The sequence below is a fragment of the Papaver somniferum genome, chromosome 7, assembly GCF_003573695.1.
Source record: "Papaver somniferum cultivar HN1 chromosome 7, ASM357369v1, whole genome shotgun sequence".
Classification (NCBI taxonomy): Eukaryota; Viridiplantae; Streptophyta; class Magnoliopsida; order Ranunculales; family Papaveraceae; genus Papaver; species Papaver somniferum.
Window position 1 is genome coordinate 24,404,138 of NC_039364.1, and position 21,615 is coordinate 24,425,752.

At 34.9% G+C, this 21,615-nt stretch overlaps 2 protein-coding genes across 3 annotated transcripts; one reads left to right on the plus strand and one right to left on the minus strand.

The window, feature by feature from the left end:
- Positions 1–1,892: 1,892 nt before the first annotated feature.
- Positions 1,893–6,706, minus strand: LOC113296725 (FHA domain-containing protein FHA2-like). The gene is made up of 3 exons (XM_026545051.1): positions 5,872–6,706; positions 3,338–3,495; positions 1,893–2,293 (listed from the first exon to the last, which is right to left on the minus strand). The coding sequence occupies exons 1-3, from the start codon at positions 6,512–6,514 to the stop codon at positions 2,093–2,095; spliced, it is 1,002 nt and encodes a 333-aa protein (XP_026400836.1). The 5' UTR covers positions 6,515–6,706; the 3' UTR covers positions 1,893–2,092.
- Positions 6,707–16,942: 10,236 nt separating this feature from the next.
- LOC113296726 (CBL-interacting serine/threonine-protein kinase 12-like) lies at positions 16,943–19,579 on the plus strand. 2 transcript variants are annotated; one of them, XR_003333111.1, is made up of 3 exons: positions 16,943–17,079; positions 17,463–17,621; positions 19,226–19,579. XR_003333111.1 is itself a non-coding variant. In XM_026545052.1 (2 exons), exon 2 carries the CDS (start codon positions 17,528–17,530, stop codon positions 18,185–18,187), a length of 660 nt encoding a protein of 219 aa, XP_026400837.1. In that variant the 5' UTR covers positions 16,943–17,079; positions 17,463–17,527; the 3' UTR covers positions 18,188–19,219. The 2 variants fall into 2 exon arrangements, 1 of the variants encoding a protein (XP_026400837.1); XM_026545052.1 differs by lacking the exon at positions 19,226–19,579 and having other exon boundaries at positions 17,463–19,219.
- The last annotated feature ends 2,036 nt before the right edge of the window (positions 19,580–21,615 follow it).

The window sequence follows — 21,615 nt, forward strand, 5'->3', positions numbered from 1 at the left end:
CGTGCGCTCTATACTTGTAAAGAGAAAGTCGCAGACGTTACTCAAGATGTGCAACGAACGACATGAAAAATCATTGATCTAGGTGAGTATGCCTTCTTTTTTTAATCCGTAACTAGGGTGTACGAAGTTGTGCACATGTGAGAAAATGACACGTAGTTGGTTATGGAGGTTCTTAATAGTGTTTTCGCTTATATTATTTTGTGGATATTCAAATGGTTGTCGCATTGTGGTGAGAGTAACCAGGGTCACAGAGTTATACACATGTTGATTTTTAATGTATATATACTTATACACATATTAAAGTGTACATAGTTGTACACCTGTTGATTGTTAATACGTACATAATTATACAATGTAGATTGTTGATGTGCACGTAGTTGTACACGTGCTGATTATATCATATCCTGGTGCACCTTTGGCATCAATTATTTTTTATTTTTATGCATTTCATTTAGGGACTAACAAGCTCAAAATGGTAGAGCGTCCAAGCCTATTGCAAGGTTTGTGGAGGTTGATGGTTCAAATCCATCTGAGTTTCCATATATTATGTTTATACAATATGGGTAGCTGTGTACATACTAGTGCACCTGTGTAAATCCAATGAAATAGATTAGTTTGTAGGCGAATATTGTTGTTTGTTCTATGTATTATATGTGTGTACATATATGTGCACAAGTGTATTTTCCATGAAGTATATGTCGATGTGTGGGTATGAATGGTCGATTTTGTCTGTGAATATTATGTGCGGTGCATCTATGTAATTCCAGTGAAAAAGTAAGTTTGTATGTGGTTATGTGTGATCAATTTTATGCATGCATGAAGAGGTGTACAAATATGTACGCGCATGTAAGTTCGATGAAAAAGAAGGTTAGGTGTGGTCATGAATGATCATTTTTATGCGTGTTCTGATGGGGTGTACATAATGATGCACAAGTGTATTTTTCTATGAAAAAGTAAATTTGTATGTGGTTATGAATAAACGGTTTCATGGATGTTTTGCAGGGATGTGCATATTGATGCACCAGTATAATTTCCTTGAAAAAGTTGGTTTGAGAGTGGACATGAATGACCAATTTCATCCATGTTTTTTTGGTGTATACAAAGTGGTGGACATGTGAAAAACTGATTGCATAAACTTTTAAAAGTTTCTTGCAGATGCACTTTTTTTTTTTGTACACATCAAATAATAGATTGAAAATTATTTTTTTTAAAAGTGAATATTATATAGTTATATGGGTACTCTTTTTGTAGCTATCGAAAAGAGTTTCCCGAATATATAAAGTTTGTGAATTTTAGACGAGGGGTTTGAAAGATAAATCGTTTTGAAATTATTTTTATATTGTTGAAAACCGGTGACGTCATCATAAGTCACTATGGACTAAACTGAAAATATTTGGACTAAATTGTAATATTAAGAGTTATTAATGTATTTTCCATTTATTTGACTAATTTGTATTTTTGGATGGGATTTTGGACTAATCGGTATTTTTCCCATTTTGCAAACTCCTCTAAACCTGACCAGCCCAATGTGGAGTAGATTTCGGCAGACTTGACTAGCTTGAGCAAGACTAGGTAAAGTCTTTTTTTCATAAGTTCAGTTCGATAATGATCACCCAGTCTAGTCTACGGTTAGGCTGCTTTGCCTGAGCCACTCACCTGAAGAAACATAGGGTAAAACGGCTTTTGAAGCAGCTAAATGGGTCTTAGAACGGTTTATAATTTCGGTAGTTACATAGGAGTAGCAAAGCTTACATGGAGGATGTTTTACTTCTTATGGAAACTGTGGTCATGCAAGTCTTCAATCCGTTTGACAAAAGATCGGCAAACAGGTTGGCAATGCTTGACACAACCATGATTCTGCTTACTGGCCTTCAATCATCTATTTTATCTGGTTTTTGCTGGCTTGCATTACTCTAATATAAGTAGAAACAAGAAAGATGCTCAAGTACATTGTCCTACTGTTTAGGCCCTCCTTGGTTAATATACATGATGTGCTTCGAGGTTAAACAAAAAGGTTTCTCATACAACAAGCACGAAAAAGAATCACATATAAATTAGAGCAGGGGAATGTAAAGTTGCTGTGAATGCACTATTATGAAATCAAGGAGACCAATGAAACGAACTCTGCCACATTCCGGCCCCCCTTCGACTTTATGTTGATGACAAAGTGTTCCGGGTATTTCCTAAGCAATGCAAGTAAGCCAACCCATGGTTTTCCCTTGGGCCATTCTTCGGAAGTCAGGTATCTCCTTACCCTACCATGATGCCAAACATTCCCATACCTCTCCAGCAACTGCACGTCAAGAAACGGAATCAAATGTCATTTTGGAGATAATTGGAACAAATAAACTACTAAGAGAAAGTAGAGACACAAATTTGCGATTGTTAACAGAACTCTACAGCTTCAATAAGCACAAAACTTCTTTCTTCTGATAAGCATCATAAGATGCATAACTTTAGGTGAAGTAAATTCTTATGAAATTGGAGAGGGCCTAAAGAGAATAAATTTAACAGAGATGGGGACAAAAGCACCTAGTAAACACACTTATCAAAAAGGAAACCAATCCACAAAACTGAAAGTTTCCAGATGAAAAGTCACAAGCATAAAACCTGAGAAACATAATGAGCAGTCCAAGTTTTGCAGTCTCCTCCCATTTTAACATTATATCAAGATCAAAAGATAATTTAGGATGTTATGTAAGTGCAAGTTACTAGAGGCATAGCTTTTGTTAAATGACTGAAAGCACACCCAGGTATGAGTCATAGAGTATGAACAATATGGAAAGCATAGTTTACAAACGCACGGCAAGACCACGAAACATGTTTCTGAAGAATTAAGAGGTGATTTAAGTCATGAGACAGGCCTCAAAAGCGGCATCTATATGACAGATCTTGATGATACAAAAAAGCAAAACAGATATGCAAAGACAGGGATTTCGCATTGTTGGCAGACAGAAGAACACTGACAGTATTTTATAAGACAATTCAGTAACCAAATCCTAAAGTTTCATAAAACAAAGAAAATCAATAACGAGGGCCTTGGCAGTGCGCAACAGATATGCCAATGCCACAGATATGATAAACATCTGAATAGCATGGCTACACAACCTGTGCACCTATTAGCACCCGAGATTGACATTGCAGAAATATTTTAAATTTTTTAACCAATGTGAATATTTATCAACAGAGAACACATTATTTTACTCTATAGTTATTAATATGTATACTGCATCAGTTTTGAAATTGCCTTACATGCTTCTGAACTAAAATACTAGACTAATTTCACTTTTGTGCTTCATACTTTTCACAAAGGTTTTCAGGTGACAATTAGACTAACCTCGGTATGAAGTTTGGCCATGGCCATCCATTCTCCTGGATCGCAGAGATCAGAAAGCACGTTAGCTACACAAGAAACTACCTCTTTTTCTTCCAACTTCAACAGTTCATTATTGTCAGCATCCCTGCTGCCCCTTGATCTTGAGTCTGGCCTTTTTTCTGCGTAAGTACAATATAGTAGGTAAGTATTGCCCGCAACTTGGATCAGCTTAACAATATTTTGCAGTTTTCGATCTTTCAAAATGGGCTGAATATTAACATAACAACTGAAAAAACTGTGCAATGATGAGTTTCTAAGAGGCCCCGAAATGAATATTGAAATTCATTCTTACAACAGAGAGGGAAATGCTTTAAAAAGTAAAAGGGGTTGAATTAATTTAATGATACCAACTAACAGTAATGGTTTGAGTTATCTGCTCAAAAGAGGTTATCCCTGATCCCCTCATCTAAATTTTGATTAGTATCACATAGCAATTGAAGGATATCTTCCTCCGTCAAGTAATCTACACAGTGTTATAAGGCTTTTACTTCAAAGTTCGTCGCAAAGTTCTCTCTTTTCTAGGTTCTGCATCCATTTTAAACAAAGCTTGACCACTGAGTATGGACAAGTACGGTCATAGACTTTCAGAAACAACACCGACCTAACTCAAACAAGAAGAAACCAAAAACACCTTTGAGAAAAGAGACAGAGATCTTAGCAATCTTGTAAAACACACTGACGCCCTAGCTTCTGCAAATTCATATACATCTCCTGTCCCTTGATCCTACAGAAGGGATGACTGTTGATCGAAACCGGAGGTGGTGGGGACTCTAAAACTAGATGTGGACTGGGATCTAACTGCTCTGTTCCAGTAGCTAAAGACATAACGTGATTCCAGTAGACATTAAAATTAGAATCCATAAGATCAATTCATACAGGAAGGCTTTGAAAATAAGACCTACACTTCTATTGACGCCTCCAGTAAGACAAAGAATAAGTGGTATTCTCTACACAAAAGCAACTAACACTTACGGATGCTACACATTGTGTTGTGTTGCTTCTATAATTCCTAAAATCTAATCTCCTGAATCAGCTAAAGGTTTTCTGTTTCTTATAATTTTGTGTGTGAGTTGTTCATTTATGGGACTAGAATGTGGAATATCCACTTGGTTAATTTCTTATTCAGTCCTGATTCTGCTGCTAAAATACTTGCTATGAATGTTCCTGCTATTGGTTCTGACAAACTAATGTGGACTCCTGATAGGAAAGGAAAGTTTTAAGTGAAAAGTGTTTACAAAGTCTTAAGTGATACCATGAACTCTTCTGCAAGTAATAATGGTATTTCTCCTTATGTGTGGAAACTCAAACTTCCTAACAGAACAAAACTTTTCATATGGAAATATGTATGTAAAAAACTGATATTGGAAATCTAACAGAACAAAACTTTTCATATGGAAATATGTAAGTAAAAAACTGATATTGATGTACGCTGCTGCAGTCTGTGTAATGCTCCTATGGAAACAGTTGACCATCTATTTGTTGAATGCCCTTATGCTAGATCTATTTAGTTAAGTGTTAACATAAATGATCTAATATTATAAATGATTTTGGGTGCTTCAAAAGATGGGTCATAACTTGGTTTTTTGCAGGTACTCAGCAGAATGGAATTTCAGGTAGTATGGATCAACACACTAAATGTTTACTCATATTTACAGTCTGGACAATCTGGGAGGATGGATGTTCTTTGATTTTTCAAAACATTAAGCCTAACAGAACTTATTACTATTGCTAGAAATTAACTCTCTTCTTAATCAAAGCTTTGCAGGTGATGGTGGTGTGTCTTTAAGACATGGAACCATTATGCAGGTGCAAAAATGGAAACCACCAGAGCCAAATTACTGGAAAATCAATTTAGATGCTTCCTATTTCAAAGAGACTAAACAGGGTGGAATTGGACTAATCATTAGGAATCGTGCAGGTAACTGCTTGAAAGAAGATACTTTAATGGAGGACTGATAGAGGACAATGAAGTCGAAGAGTTCGAATATCTGGCTTTAAAGGAAGCAGTAAGTTGCGCCATTGCTAAGAACCTGGATAAAGTTGAGTTTGAGTCTGATAGTGAAGTTTAAATAAAGTCTGTTAATGGACAAATTTCTTATGTTCACTGGAGAAACCAAGGTTCAATTCTGGTTCTGGATATTAAATTTCTTTTAAGTAGGTTAAGTTCTTGGGTCTGTAAGTCAGTCAATAGGATAAACAATGAAGTGGCTGATCTGTTAGCCAAGAAAGCTAGAAGTTTAAGATCAAATTTTCAATATCTTGATGATTTCAGTCATGATATTCAGATTCTAGTTGCGCAAGAAACACCTATTGTAACTGAACTTCCATGATCAATATATTTCTTTTAGTATCAGAAAAAAAATTAAAAAAAAAAATCTCCTGAATCACGAACTCTTCCTAACAAGCAAAACTAAAATCTCATAGTTCTCTATATAAACCTCTACAAATCTCCAAAGCAATGCTATCATGAAAAACTAGGAGACAAAAACACTAACCCAATTGCCCAGAAGATCCAGCTTTTCCAGCTCCATAACCAAACTCCTGCATTTCCCCTGCCCTCCTCATTCTCTTACTAGCACTACCACCAGCATCATCATACTCATCATAACCTTCTTCATCTTCTCCTTCAACATCTTCATCCTCCTCATCTTCCTCATCATCATCATAATCATTCGCTGCCCTAATTTGTCCCCGACCATACAACGGCGGCGTCACAGCCCCAATTCTCCCCCCAACAGCAGACGTATTCAGCCTAGGCGGTATAATCGAAGTACCCAAAATACTCCTCACAGGCAACAAAAAATAAAACTTCTTATCCCCAATTTGTAACAAATCTTGTGAATCCAATTTGATTGGAGGATCTCCTGGCAGATGAAGAACATTTTCAACGGAACAACCATTTTTACCGATTACTTCAAGAGCGAAACGACGACGCTGAAAATCATAGAAGATTCTGGCGTGGTGGCGTGATATGTTCATACCACCACCAAGACTTGATAGATCAACATCTACTGTTGATTTCTTGCTGTTCCTACCTAATATGATTGAATATGTTTGCATATAGTATTCGAAATCTTCACCTTGGAGTTTTGCAAAACCTGCTTCAACATCACTTCCTGCTGCTGTTGCTGCCATCATTGTTAGGGTTAGGGTTTGAAAAGATTGAGAACTCTAAGTTGGTTTTGGTAGTGGGAATGGTTAAGGGGATTGTTGTTATTAATGGAACCAGAAATTTTGTTCAGGGGGAAATTTCATTGAAGCAGAATTTGAGAAGGAGATGGAATAATTTTTGCAGGAGGAGAGAATTGGGGTTGGTTAAGTGTGCGATAACTCATACATCGGCCCTTTTTCTTATTAGGGGCCGACCCAAAAAAGATGTTTGTTTTTTTCTGTCAAACTATCCATTAGCCGCGTCACGATTCACAATCAAGCAAAATCTAAGCCTATAAAGATACAATGTTATCTCGTTTCTGGAAAATAGATACTATTATTTTAATTATTTTCTAATTATTTTCTAAAAATGAAGAAAATATGTGTTTGATGTCAAGCGCATTCAAAAATGGAGAAAATATGTGTTTAACTTCAAAGGTAGTTTAAGTATTTACGTAATTAACTTAATGGATTCAAATTATATTAACATACGTTTGTTGGCATAATTACAAAGTGGATGACGGTACAAACCTAGAATCCATTAATATAACGTCCACACTTTTTCAAAGCTTGGAATAGGTTGGATTCCACCATAAGATTTACTCTAAAAGATCGGTTGGAAAGTAGAAGAACTTATAAAATGTGTCAAAAATGAGCATGATCTTAAATTGCATTTAGCTAAATCAATTTTTCGTATATAAAAGGTCATGTCTGGAGTGTGGTTGTTGGCTCCAGCATAAAATTTTGAAGACACAATTGGGTTAGTAATATTCACCACCCTTAGCTATCTAAATCGAGGTACCATATCCAAGATAATGACATTGTTATAAATTCGATTCAAAAAAATAGCAACCAATTGAATCTTCAAAAAGTTCGATAATTCTTCTCCCACTCAAAATGTAAGGTTATTTAAGATATGAGACTTCCTCGCAAGGCCAAGGATATAATTCATTGGAGCTTAACAAGAAATGGGATATCTATTGTGAAATTTACATACAAGGTTCTGATTCAAGACTAGTATGTTCTAACATAAGCAAAGAGAAGCATAAATCCTGATTAAAATCTGGCACATCAAAATTTCTTATAAGTTGAACCGATTCTTATGGAGATACTTTAAATGATACTCTCCAGAAAAGAAGCAGAATTGGTAGACACCAAGATGACTACTCTTGCCCTTTCTGTCAGTAAATAGTAGAAACTAGCACTCACATACTCATGTAATGTAAATTGGTCAAGGTTATCTGGTACTTACTCTCGACAGAGATTCAACTCCTTGCAATTATGGATAAATATTAGAATCAAGCTCAATGAATCATCTCCTTCAAGAATGAGCACAACATTTTTTTTAGCCACTAGTTATGTGGCAAATTAGGAAGCACATATGCTTAAAAGTCTTTGAAGAAAAAGACATTCATTCTTATAGCATAATCACCTGCATTAGAAAACTTTGTTCTATATATAACATCCCAGTCTTGGCTAATAACTATGTTTGCAAACCTGAAGCAAACAAAATCAAACCAATGTAGAGGAAACCCATAGTAAACTGGTGTAAACTAAATTTTGATGTTGCCTATAAGACACTTTCTAGAGTTACTGGAATTGCTCTAATATTATGAGATTATGCAAAAAGGTGCATGGCGACAATGGTGAAAGTTACAAAAGCCAGAGACTTTGTACAAGCTGAAGGTTTAGCATGATTAGAAGCTGGAGAATGGATTAAATGCAAAGGGTGGAGCAATATCGTCATTGAAGGAAATGCAAAACTATTACTGAAGTTGTGTCTTCAAATTTCGCAAACTCTAATTTACATGACCTCTCAGATATTAATAGAATATTATAAACTATTATGAGTCTTAAGTGTGTATTCGTTCATAGGTCAAGTGATGAAGCGGCAGATGGATTATTCAAGTATAACAAGAAGTATAAGTGTGAGTGCAAATATTTGTTGTAAATATCTAACAAGTGAAGGGTAAAGCAGCAAATGCGAAAATATTTAGATGATAATTTAATTAAAATTAGACTTAATAGAGTCGATGGAAGTCAACGCTATTTCCAAATACCAATCCCTACGTTGGAAAAGAAAAAGTTATACTCCTTTCGTCTGTATTATAAAGGCGGAGTTTGAAAATTTTGTACCCATTAGATGGATCAAACTCCAAGGTTGTGTTTCCTACAAAGGCCTTTATTTATGATGCATGAGTATCATACAATTCAGTTAAATGTAAATGAAGATACATATATTAATATTTGTATTGGGATTAGGTAAGGGTAAATTACAAAAGTAAGAAGAAATTTATGAAAACAAGATTTTCTTATTCTAAGAGAATACACCTTCTCCGCCTTTATAATAGGGACCGAGGGAGTAGCAAACATTAAAGTTGGACAAAATTTAGGCACCAAACATTAAAGTTGCAAAAGAAATATCTTTGGGTTACCCTCAAAGAAGATTAAAAAACTTCTTAAAGATATTGAAAGACTAAAAGCAGGTAGATATACTGAGCATCAACATAAAAAATTTAAAGAAAAATTAATAGAATTATAACTTTTATAAGATACCCAAGAAGCCATAGCAAAGCAACAATTTAGGGATAACATTATTGAGTTAGGGGAAAGAAACACTAAATATTTTCATACAATTACACTGAGAAGAAGAAAATGGAACAACATAGAGAATATGTTTAACTCCCAGAATGTGGTTACTAAAAATAGAACTGAGATTAGTACAATCCTTACTGATTATTTTCAAACTCTTTTTACGGAAACATCCTCGGAACAACATATAGATGACCAACTGTTTAAAGACATTGTACCATTCCTTTCCTTAATTTCAAAACAATTCTAGTATTTTGATCCCCCTACTAGGGAGGGAGTCTTTCTAGTTTTAGAAAGCATGAAACCTAATAAATACTTAGGATTTGATGGGTTCACAGTAAGTTTTTCTTACACAATTGGGATACAGTAGGTACTCAAGTCACTTTGACTGTCCAAAACTTCTTCTTAAATAAGAAAATGCATCCTGAATTAAATATGACTCATCTTTTTTTTAATTCTTAAGGTGAAACAACCTAAAAAACCCAACCAATTTAGGCCAATAGGGTTGTGTAATACAGTTTATAAAGTAATAGCAAAGATTATAGCTAATAGAATTAAACTCTTTTTGGAAAAAATAATCTCTCCCAGTCTTTCTTACTTCTAGACAGGTCTCCGATAATTAATAGTAGCACATGCAACCATACACTCCTTTAAAAATAAGAAAGCAAGAACTGGTGGATTAGGTTTAAAAATAGACATGTCTAAGGCATTTGATAGAGTCAACTGGAATTTTATTCTTGCAGCCTTAACTTCTTTTGGTTTCAATAAAGATGTTTGTTTGCTAATAGAGTAATGTATTTCAACAACAACTTTTTATGTTCTCTTGAATGGCTCTCCTGGTGAGGCTTTCAACCCCTCTAGAAGCTTATTCCAAGGAGATCCACTCTCACCATACTTATTCATTATATGTACAGAGATTTTTTCTAGATTCCTTCTTCATCAGATCTTACATGGCATCCAGATAACTCCAAAAAGTGAACCAATCTCTCATCTCTTCTTTGCAGATGATTGCCTCCTCTTTGTAAAAGCTAATCTTGCAGAATGTAGGAATTTACTTGACACTATAACAATTTTTAGTAAAGCCTCTGGTCAGCTGATTAACCTTGACACCATAATTATCGAGGATGAGGTGGTCGTGCTCGTAGACATGGTCGTGGTAGGATGTTGATGAATGAATGGTTTCAAAGTTATGTCTTTAATTATGGATAATTATGGTGTCAAAACTTATGTCTTAAACTTATTGTAGAATTATGTTTGGTTATATTCCTAGTTTATGAATGACTGAATCTGATTTCTTTTGAAAATTGTTTGTGTTTGTCTAAGACGCGATAGAAGAACCAACTACAATGTGTATGCAAAAAATGCATGATTCTGGAAGTTTTTTCTATCATAATAGGTTTACATTTACCTGTATAAAATCTGATTCTGAAAATTCTCCAGGGGCACAATTTCAGAATCGGGTTTTGATGGTGCACTACATAGACCGATTCTGAAAATTTTGTTCACCTGGTTTTTAAGTTTTCAAAATCGGTTTATAATGATATTTTTAAAGTCCGAGTCTGACAAAACAAACAAATTCAGAGTTTTGATAACCTTAAGAATCGGATTATGTGGGCATCCCATGTAATCCGATTATTGTGAGGAAAAGTGACAATGTTCTTGTATCTTTTTTTTTGACAAGAATCGAATTACAAGTGACATATTAAAAACCGATTATTGAGCGGTAGATTTTGACAATCTTTATAATCGGTCTATGTTGGCATCACATGCAATCCTATTCTTGCAAGGAAAAGTGGTAGTTCTTCTGTATTGTTTTTTGCCAAGAACCGGATTACATGTGCAATATTAAAAACCGATTATTGAGAGGCACATTTTATATGATTTTTCAAGGACACAATCGGACTATGTGAATATACTTAAACTCCTATTATTAGAATTGAATTTGAAAAAAAAAATAGCCGTTGAGTCTTTATCTATATAAAGACAACCTCTTTGAGCCACTCCTACATCACACACTTAGCCTAGAAAATGGAGTGGGGTCCGGAAGTATACGTGAAGTGGGAACCGTATGAAGATTTGTGTCTCATTAAATCGTTTGCTAATACGTTCCGTGAACGTCCGAATGAAATCTATTCAATGTTTTGGAAGAGAGTTAAAGAGTTCTTTTACGGGCGTACCGGAAATCCCAATAACCGCAAATGGAGAGACTTGGCATTTCAATTCAACTACATAAAAAGTGCAATGCGAGAGTATGTTAGAGTTAGAAGTATGGTGTACCAAAATCATCCACAAGCTCCTCTTAGGGAAAAAGTGAGTAATCCGATAATATTTATATTTATGTCATCGTTAAAAGTTCGCATACTAACATTTAAGAATTCACTGATTTCAGATGGAACGTTTCAATGGGCTACGGAGAATTCTTAATGGGGAAACTAAGTTCATTCACCACAAAGAATATACGACATTGTACCGACGTGCTCGGAGGTTCGTTGGCAAACATTTGATGTGTCAAATTCTAAAATACCCATATTGAATCCTATATATGTAATGCACTAATTTCCTAAACTATGTAATGAATATTTTGTTTCTGAAAGTAAGGTATAATCGGATTATGTGGGCATATATAAACACCGATTCCAATAATCGGTTTATTTGGGTATTGAAAAAATCCGATTCCGGGTTTACTTCATCCTTTGAAAAAAACTCAACCCTGAATCGGTTTACAACTGCACTAACATCAACCGATTCTGAATCGAGCTTTGAAAAAAAAATTAATTTTTTCAAATTTTGATGATAAGTTAATGGTAGTTGATTTCAGGGTTAACTTGATTAAACATCATTTAATCTCCAAAATTAGCACTAATCAATCAGGGGTAGTTTTTCCATTTAGTAAAATAATTGGATAAGGGGTTATCCATTTTACTTTAAAATATTCTTTTTTGTCTTGCAGTCGTAGGCCCAAAATAATCACACTAGGCCCCAAATTAGCCAGGTATTAAAGATATTATCATTATTCTCTAAAAATTTAAATTTTTTAGGATCTCTAAACCTTGAAATATTTTAAATTGAACCCTCTTTGTGACCTAAAAATTTTAAACTCGGTTTTGTGAGAGTTCTTTCTTCCCTTTTCAATATAATTTTTCTATTGAAGCATCCCCTTCTCTATGTTGAATCGTTGATGCATTTTTCATTATTTTCAGCAGGTCACTTTTACTTTATTTCATGAAGTTTATTTATAAAATCACTTTTATTTTTACATATCACTAGGTAAGTCTGCTGGGGTGTTTTTTGGTAGAAAGGTGGCACCAAAACATCAGAAAATGATGTCCAAACTCCTGAAAATAAAACACATAAGCCTTAAAGACCCTTATCTAGGAGCTCCCCTATTTATGGATACATCCAAAATAAAAACCTTTGCACCAATTTTAGAAAGAATGAAATCTAAATCTAAAGGATGAAAAGGATTAGTTCTTTCTCAACCTAGCAGATCTGTATTAAATAGAGCAGTCTTATCTAGTATATCTACTTACCAGATGGGATGTTTTATCCTACCCAAAAAGATAACCAACAAAATTAATGCAATACAAAGAGATTTTTGGTGGGGGAAGAAAACAACAATAAAAAGTTTTTATCCTAAGGTGTGGCCAAGCCTATGCAAACCCTATTCAGAAAGGGGGACTAGGTTTTAAGGATGCTCGTAAATTCAATCTTGCAATGCATGTTAAATAAGCTTGGAGGCTAGTTAAGGAACCAGATGCCATTTGGGGCAAAATTATGGGATCTAGATATTTCTAACAATTTAACCTCTTAGAGCTAAAGCTAAAACTAATCGCTCCTGGACTTAGAACTGTATAAGTCAAGGATTAGAACTTATCTATAAATAGAGCATCTGGGAAGTTGGAAATGGACAAGATATTAATATTTGGAATGACAAATGGATACCTGAATTGACTGAAACCTTAGGAAACTTTGTCACCATATAAAATAATCACATTACCTTAGTTTCAGATCTAATAGGTCAGTAAACTAGTTCTTGGTTTCTTGACATCATAAACTCAATTTTCCTGTTGATATTGCCTCTAAGATTAGGAAAATTTACCTCTTTAAAGATAAGAATCACATTCTTAAGAAAGTTCAACTAAGATGGACCTTAAATAAATCAGGGGACTGCACGGTGAAATCTGTATACGATAAAGTGAATGAAACTGGTATTGATATAGTTAGTCTGAATTTGCCTGACTCTTTTTGGATAGTTGTATGGAAACTAGTTATATCTCAAAGAATTAAAAAAATTCTATGGAAGTGCCTTCAAAATGCTTTATCTACTAACTCTAAACTGTGTGGAAAGGTGAAAGATGTCGAACCTCATTGTACCATGTGTGGAACTGAAATTGAAACGACTGAACGTCTTTTATTACACTGCCATTATGCTAAAGATATATGGAATTCAGCTACTAATCCCATCTCTCTTAACATAGATTGTTCAAGTACATTTTTAGAACTTTGTAAGGATTGGTGATGGTAATTTTCAATGATGTTGTAGTAAGATGATTCGTTCACTCAGATTTGTTGAGAATTTGTTTTAAGACTTAATAAAGAAAATAAGGAAAAATATATATACACAATTTGTCACAAGATGAAGAGATGCTGAGAAGCGGGATTCCACTACTTTTCATATTGTTATGGTTCAGTCATTAACTCTAGACAATATAGCTCAAACAAAAGAAGTTGTGACTCTAGTTCTTTGCCAAAAATAGATTTCGTAAAATATTATTTGTAAGTTAAAAGCATGACGCATCTAAAGTATTTAGAACTAAGCATGCGACATCTAACAAAATAACAAATAATTAATAGAAATCATAAAGCAATTAAATCTATGCAAAAAAGTCAATAAAAGAATTAATTCATTTACCAAAATCATGAAAAGTTGCTTCCTCCGTCGTCCCAGCGATGGGGTCTAGCTCCTCATACTCAAAACACGCTAAAAATAATTTTTCATAGCTCAAAAAGGTGTTTTAGTGAAGAAAAGATATAAAGCAGTGTGTTTGTAACAGTTATAATTGTTACAAAACCTACTGTTACAAATGAGTTGTTGCAAAGTAGTTGTTACAAGAAAACTATAGCTCAAAACTGTCGCAAAACAACAGTCTTATCTGGAAGAAAACGTAACGGTTTTTTCGACACTAGAGAACGACTGCTTTTTGCAGTCTATTGTTCTTCGTGTTCTTCTCTCATGGCAGCAACAACAACTCTCTCCAACTTTAATTCCTACACTCTGTTCTCACCCCTTACTCTTCATTCCCTTTTGTGTGTCCCCCATCACCTATTTATACCCAACAGATGGATATCTCTCGAGTTAATACTCACATCTTCTGAAGATTAATAAAGTATCTCCCAAGTATTTTCTCTTTATTTTCACACGTAGAAGAGCTGTCAAAATCTTTCAGAACTTCCCTAAACTGATAGATACGAATCCCAGGGGATTTTATATTCCCATATACTGCATTAACTTGCAGATAACAACAAATCTTCGAGATATTATTCTTTCCCTGTTGACTCAAATATACACGAAAATCTTCTATTTTTTCGATCAAAACCCAGTCAGCAATCCTACTTCGGTGTGTCAAATCATTCCCAATCAATACTGTTGAAAATCTCCGACAAAAATCTCCACAAGATTTCGATAGTATTTCCACCTCCTCTGTTCTATAAAAGGAAAAAAAATTTCCCTTGTTTTACTCTTCAAAACCATATACCAATCCAGTTTTACCGAAACAGGATACATCAAGTCCAAATCCTTTGAGAATCTCCAACAGAACTCGTTAAAATCTTCCCCAGAAATATCGTTACTGCTATATATTTCTTTCCGCCAAAATTTCATTTTTAAACCGTGAAGAAGAAGTGCCCCCTATCCAAAATATGGGCGCCTTTAACAGCTGGGGAGCCTGGGGGTGCCCTAATCCAAAGTGAGGGTGCCTTTTAACACTTTTTCTGGGGTGCCTTTAGTAATTTTCTTCGGGGGTCCAAATAGCACTTTTCGAGCACTTTTTCCACACAAATGTATTTCTCCGAAAACACCTATCCAAACACAAAAGCACCATAATTAGTACAATATCGAGCACTAACAATACTAAACATTGAGAACAAAATAGACACATAAATGCGTCTATCAAATACCCCCAAACTTATTATTTGCTAGTCTCGAGAAAATTAAAAGAATAAAACCGAGTTAATCTCGGGTGGGTTTATCAGAGGTGTACCCACAAAAACCATGACTTCTAACTGGTCACAAATATCTAAAGATCTATGAGGACATACATATTCTCAACCTATCTCCAAGTAACTAGAATGCCAGAGAAATTAAAGGTGTCAGCTCTAAAGCTGACTGAAGAAAAGGGGAGACACATCCGCACCACTGTTAGATAAAGAGATATCCGCTACACAGCTAGATAAACATTGTAAGATGCGTCCGCTGCTTTACAGCTGGATAAGATTAGGAGAGAGATAAAAATGAGAGGGACATCTGCTACACAGCTGGACTAATTACGTGTGATGAGTTAAACCAGCGCTAGAAAGATCTTGTGCCAGATTGAAAGCAGACTAACAAAGCAACCAAAATGCATCTTTCTTCGACTCTCTCACAGTGCTCAGTAGAAATAACGTCTTCTTTGGTCTTCAATTGTTGATAATAAACTATCGAACCTCATAGAACCTTGACAATTAACTCTTCGATTCGATTTCTTGCTTGATTTATAAATTTCTACTTCCCTTTGGCCTTATTGAACAAAACGTAACGATGATTTTTTTATTTGGAAACAAAAATTACAAGACAACAATTTACATGGCCATGAGAGAAGGACTTTCAAAACTTGGATCTTCGCAACTTGTGATGTCTTGGAATCATGGATTCTAACAACTTATATCATTTGCTCTTATAACTTCAACTTTGATTTTTGAATTATTCTTTTCTATTGTTGCTTCTAAACCTAAAACGTCTTCAACTTTCTTCATAGATTTTGATGTCGCTCTGCTTGTTGATGATGATAAGTTTCTACTGAGAGAGAGTCGCAATCCAGTAACTAAGACTACATTGTGAGGTTGCTTTGTCTTTCTGGCATTTCCTGACCTACTTGCCTTTCCATCATGGATGGTTAGGTCCATCACGGTTACCCTCTAAAAAGAACAAGTTCTCTCCTGAATTTCAAAGATCTCAATGTCTTTTTCTCTAATGTTTCAATAAGTTGTTATCCCTAGCATTCCAATTTCTATCTTTTCGGTGAGAAACAATATGTAAACTTAGCTAACCGGATACCATGTGACGCTAGAAGTTTCAAAAATGCAACTAAAAAGTTTCTCCCATACCCCCAAACTTAAATCTAACATTGTCCTCAATGTTCTAAAGATAAAATTAAAAGCATTTGAATAAGGAGAAACTGTTACCATTTGAAACAAAAGGGTTAAGGAAAGATATTACCGTGTTGCATGAGATTGGGTTATGTAGCGTCGCTAAAATTTCTCGTGGGCCTTAAACCCGAACTCAACTCATTTGAGTGGGAAGCTAGAGTTTTTTTTTTTTAATGTGCGAGCGTGATCCAACATCGGGTGCGTATCACAGTAGAGAGTGCCCTAAACCAAGTTTAGGTTTTCTTAACTAAGTGGTTATCCCTTAGTGGATTTATTGTGCATAATTAGTAGGTGTTATGGGAATCAAGGCATGAATGCCACGTGAGGGACATGAGCAGCTAGAGGGGCAGTCTTGTCTTTTCGTTGTCGTCAACTCTAATTATAAAGGAAAGTGTCTCCATTTTCATTTTTAGTTCCACCAGAAGTTTTCTCCCTTCTTCTACTATTATAAATATTCACTCAAAACAACCTCAATCAGGAAAGAAATTGGAGCTTTTAAATCAAAATTCAATGCTAAACCACTGTCCGTTCCGGCTGGATTTGTCTTCTAAGCAAAGGTAGGGGTTTGTTTCTTCGCATCGCAAGATTTAATTGTGTTTTTGATTTTGTGCTTTCAAATTCAGTTCTCTTAATTATCCATGACTCTTTACATCTCAATTAATTATGGATTTCATTTTCTCCCAACTTGTCCTACGATTCATTGTTCCTCGTCTGAATGCCAAGCATGAATGCATGATGCAAAATCTGACCTGGATATATAACAGTCATGAGCTTATTTTCCTATTGATCTTTTTCTAATCATTTAATTCACTTGATTAACGTTTTATTTCAATTTATTGAAGAGTAAGTATTGAAGAGTCAATTTATTTCATTTGATGCCTACTTTGATTCAAGGTTCTGTTCATGCACAACACCTTTATAATTTTTGCTTTTGTTTCAGATTAATACTCTAATCATTTCAAATTAATTTCTGAATCTTGGGTAAGATTCAGAAATATATTGTCCATGTACAAGAAGATTTATAAAGGTGAATTTATAAAGGTGAATTTCGTTGTCCATGATCAGAATATATTGTCCATGTACAAGAAGATTTATAAAGGTGAATTTCGTTGTCCCAGATGGTTTTCTCCTGAGTTAGTTCGTTTATTAACTCGATTGCTTGATACAAATCCTGCTACTAGATTTACAATTCCAGAAGTAATGGAGAATAAATGGTTTAAGAAAGGTTTCAAACTTGTCAAATTTTATATTGAAGATGATAAATTGTGTAGTGTTGAAGAAGCTGATATTGAGTCTATATCATCTGAGAAATCTTATTCGGAATCCGAATCTGAACAACAAGATTCAGTAGAAAATGAAATTCAGTCACACCCTAAGAGAGTTTTGGGGTTGCCCAGACCGGCCAGCTTGAATGCGTTTGATATAATCTCGTTTTCACCAGGGTTTGATTTATCCGGGTTATTTGAGGAAACAGGAGAAGAAGCTAGAATTGTTTCCGGTGCTCCTGTTTCAAATATTATCTCGAAATTAGAAGAAATTGCTAAACTTGTTAGTTTTACAGTAAGGACTAAAGACTGTAGAGTAAGTATTGAAGGGTCAAGGGAAGGTTCTGTTCATGCACAACACCTTTATAATTTTTGCTTTTGTTTCAGATTAATACTCTAATCATTTCAAATTAATTTCTGAATCTTGGGTTTGATAATTTTGCTCATAAATCTCTTTAAAAATTTCCTTTAGGTTACGATTTCATACGAAATTAAATTTTGTTTGAAATTATACAACTTTGGTATTTAACTCTTGCCCACTGAACTATGTATGGGTTTGAATTGTAGGAATGATATGTTTCAAAGATTAAACCATTTTTGTTGTGATTGTTGTCACATTTTCCCTTGAAAAATTAAAACTTTGTATGGTGTTCCTGAACTTGCCCATGACCTGTTTGCGAAAATGATTCATTGAACCATCATTTTGAATTCCAGTATTATCTAAAGAATGAAGGATTGAAATTGTTTCATAGATTTTCTTACATTACTTTTCCACTGATTTTTCAACTAAAATGTGCATGAACTGGTTTTTCTTGTTTAAACTATGGGATCTAATTCATTGTAAGGCTATTTGATTTCTTTTTTTAAATCCATGTTGATCAGCAAGCTACCTAACATTGTGTTGTCATTCATGTACTACTTGCTCTAAGTTTATAATTTTCTTAATCAACCGCCAGCTTTGCAAATAGTTCTTTGTACATTTGGTAAGGCTTAATGAAATGTTTTATGTAAACAGCCGATGGATGCCTTACATTTTGTCCTTATGAATCACTAATTTGCCGTGGTAATTTTTATAGATGTTTCCTCCTTATGATAAAGTGTCATAGGAAACCAATAGACTCTACTTTGGAACTGTCAGGCCCACTGGGGCACCCCACCACCTCGGTGGCTACCCGGAAGACCGTTCTGAAAACGGTGGCTGGTAACCAGAACTAACCTGACTTCGGCGCTGGCCAAAAGAATAGTAGAGTCACTTAACTCGATTTATAACTCTGTGTTCCTTTGTGAATTTAAATTGCGAAATGCTTTCATTTTGTACATTATTCTTAGCTGCTGCTCTTGTCCATTCATTTAGTGTTACGCAAGAATTTACATTTTTCGCCGTTATAACTCCTACTGGGCGTTCGCTCACCCGTTTTGTTTTGTTTTCCCCCCACAGAGGACGAAAGGAATTTGGAGTAGTAAGCTAGATTGAGCTTGTGGCAAGCTTTGGAAGCTTGAAGTGTTAGTATTTTTTTTTTATTTTCACCTATGATGTGTATATCACTGGGATAAATCTGGGGTAGTATATGTTGGTGTGAATCAATGCTTTCTCTCCTTATTTTGCCGTATAAATGTGTATATATATACTGTGGTCTTATTCAAGTCCGACTATAAGCATTTAGAAAGATGCTTTTGAAACTTCCTTGTTGCTTATTGGTGCACTGATTTCTTGTATGTAACTCATTTCCTTGTCAGTATCCTCATGTGATGCATCAGACCTTTATGTTTGTATAAAATTTTCAAATACTCACTTAGTGTTGTTCTTTGAATGGTTAACGACTTCGGATCTTTCCGCTGTCATTAAAACTCTACTCTTCTGACACTTTAGGTTCAAATGTATTTTCATTTAACTTTTGGGCTTAACTAATTTAGTTCAAAAATGATATGAGCTACCGGTCACGACTCGGAAATGCTCAATTTAATTAAATTATTTTAGTGACCATGCTTTCTTTTAAGTTCTGAAATGGATGTATATTTCTGAAATGCCTTGAAGAAATGCAAATTTTTATTACAGTACTTACATACTTATTTCTTTATTAAATTTATTTCATTTTGTTTGGTCTGAGCGTTCATCATTACTTGGATGTCAAAATGAACATGTATATTTTATTTATATTTGAGTGATGCACCGGAGGGTTTTTCCTCTTAACCCTCCTTGCTAGACGGGTTGAAACCCAACCCGTTAGAAGGAAAAATCACCGGTCCGTCACAAGTTACCTCCCAAGAAGAGCTAAGTTTAAAGTCTTCAGCCAGACATCGGAAGGAATTAGTCACCTCATAGAATCATATAGAAGTAGCCAGAATAATTGTGGGTCATCTGGATCAAAAAGTGCTAACCACAAGAAGAGGAAACTGCAACAGACCAAGAAGATACCGAACATACCCTTATTTAACTTTTTGTTTAAGACAACTATCTCTAGTTGTGGCTCAGGTTCAGGCTCTATAAAAGGGTCTAAATAAAATGTTTTCATAGGCAGGACTTCCTCAAAAGAAGGATTCTTAAGATCAGGTTGTAGAGTCTGGAAATACTCAAGTAGGAACTTAGAAGCACATAACAATAACCTGAACAACTGCGGATCCTTGAAGTCAATTAGACTTGACTCACAAAACTGACCACAATGAAAGAGTTGGTCTTCCTTAAGCAAATGTGTCGACTCTATTCTCCTAAAGTAATTAGGTTTAGTCTCAAAACTTAATAACCGACACATCTTAAAATCAAATGTTCCCACAATTGGAAGAAAAGTATTTGGTGGGAAAACAAAGTCAATATTGGTATCATAGCCTGGGTTAACCACATCAACCAGAGGATGGGTTTCTAACAACTGAGCTTCTCTCTGGACATCATTAGGTTCAGGAAAAAGTGTACGAAGATAATCTTGTAAGATGGTTGAGGCACAAATGTCAAGTCCTACACGAGGGAACTTTCTAAGAGTTAAAGCACACGGAGACTGATAATCACCCCCAAACTTAGAGTTTTCTGTGTTTCTAGAAATACTAGTCACAACTTCCCTAATTTCTAGGTCATCGGATTCCTGAAAATGGTCAATTGATTCTTCTAAGTCGGGTTCATCCTCACTCATTTCTACGAGTTCATTTTCTTTTTCTAAGTCTAATGTTTCTAAATTTCTAGACTCTAAAACAATATTCTCCGAATAAACTCGTTCCTCAAAACTATCATCGGCTTCGTAGACAGGAAATACTACATCATCTAAAACGGGGGTATCTCTAGTCAAATCCTCGTCCTTTTGAATAGGTGAATAATTAGTAAAATTATTTGGATTTGTACTAGAAACAATACTATCATTATAAAGCTCAATCGGTGTAACAAATTCCTGATCACTATGCCTACATATTTCATGTTCTTCATCGATACTATCCTCATCATAATCATCATTATAATAACATGAAAATGATCGAACCTCATCAAAACAAGTAGTGTTACCAATTCTAACCTCGTCATCTTGATTATGCAAATAACTATCCTCATTTTTAAGGGTATTATTGGAAACACTATATTGGAAAGTAAGATTATTTCGAGCAAGTCTTTCGTTCGTCTCATCCATCAACTTGAGGGATTCCTCTATAGAAAGTTCTCTTTCGTCAAAAACTAAGTTATTCATTTCTGCTAACTTACGTGTTGACTCAGCTAATTTACGTGTTGACTCTAGTAAAGAGGAATTATCAGAAGGATCATAAAAAGGACTACTTTTCAATAGTTTCATTGCATCCTCCAAAGACGAGGAACTAGTGCTATAGTCTTCCTGCTTGTATGACCGGTGCGCATGT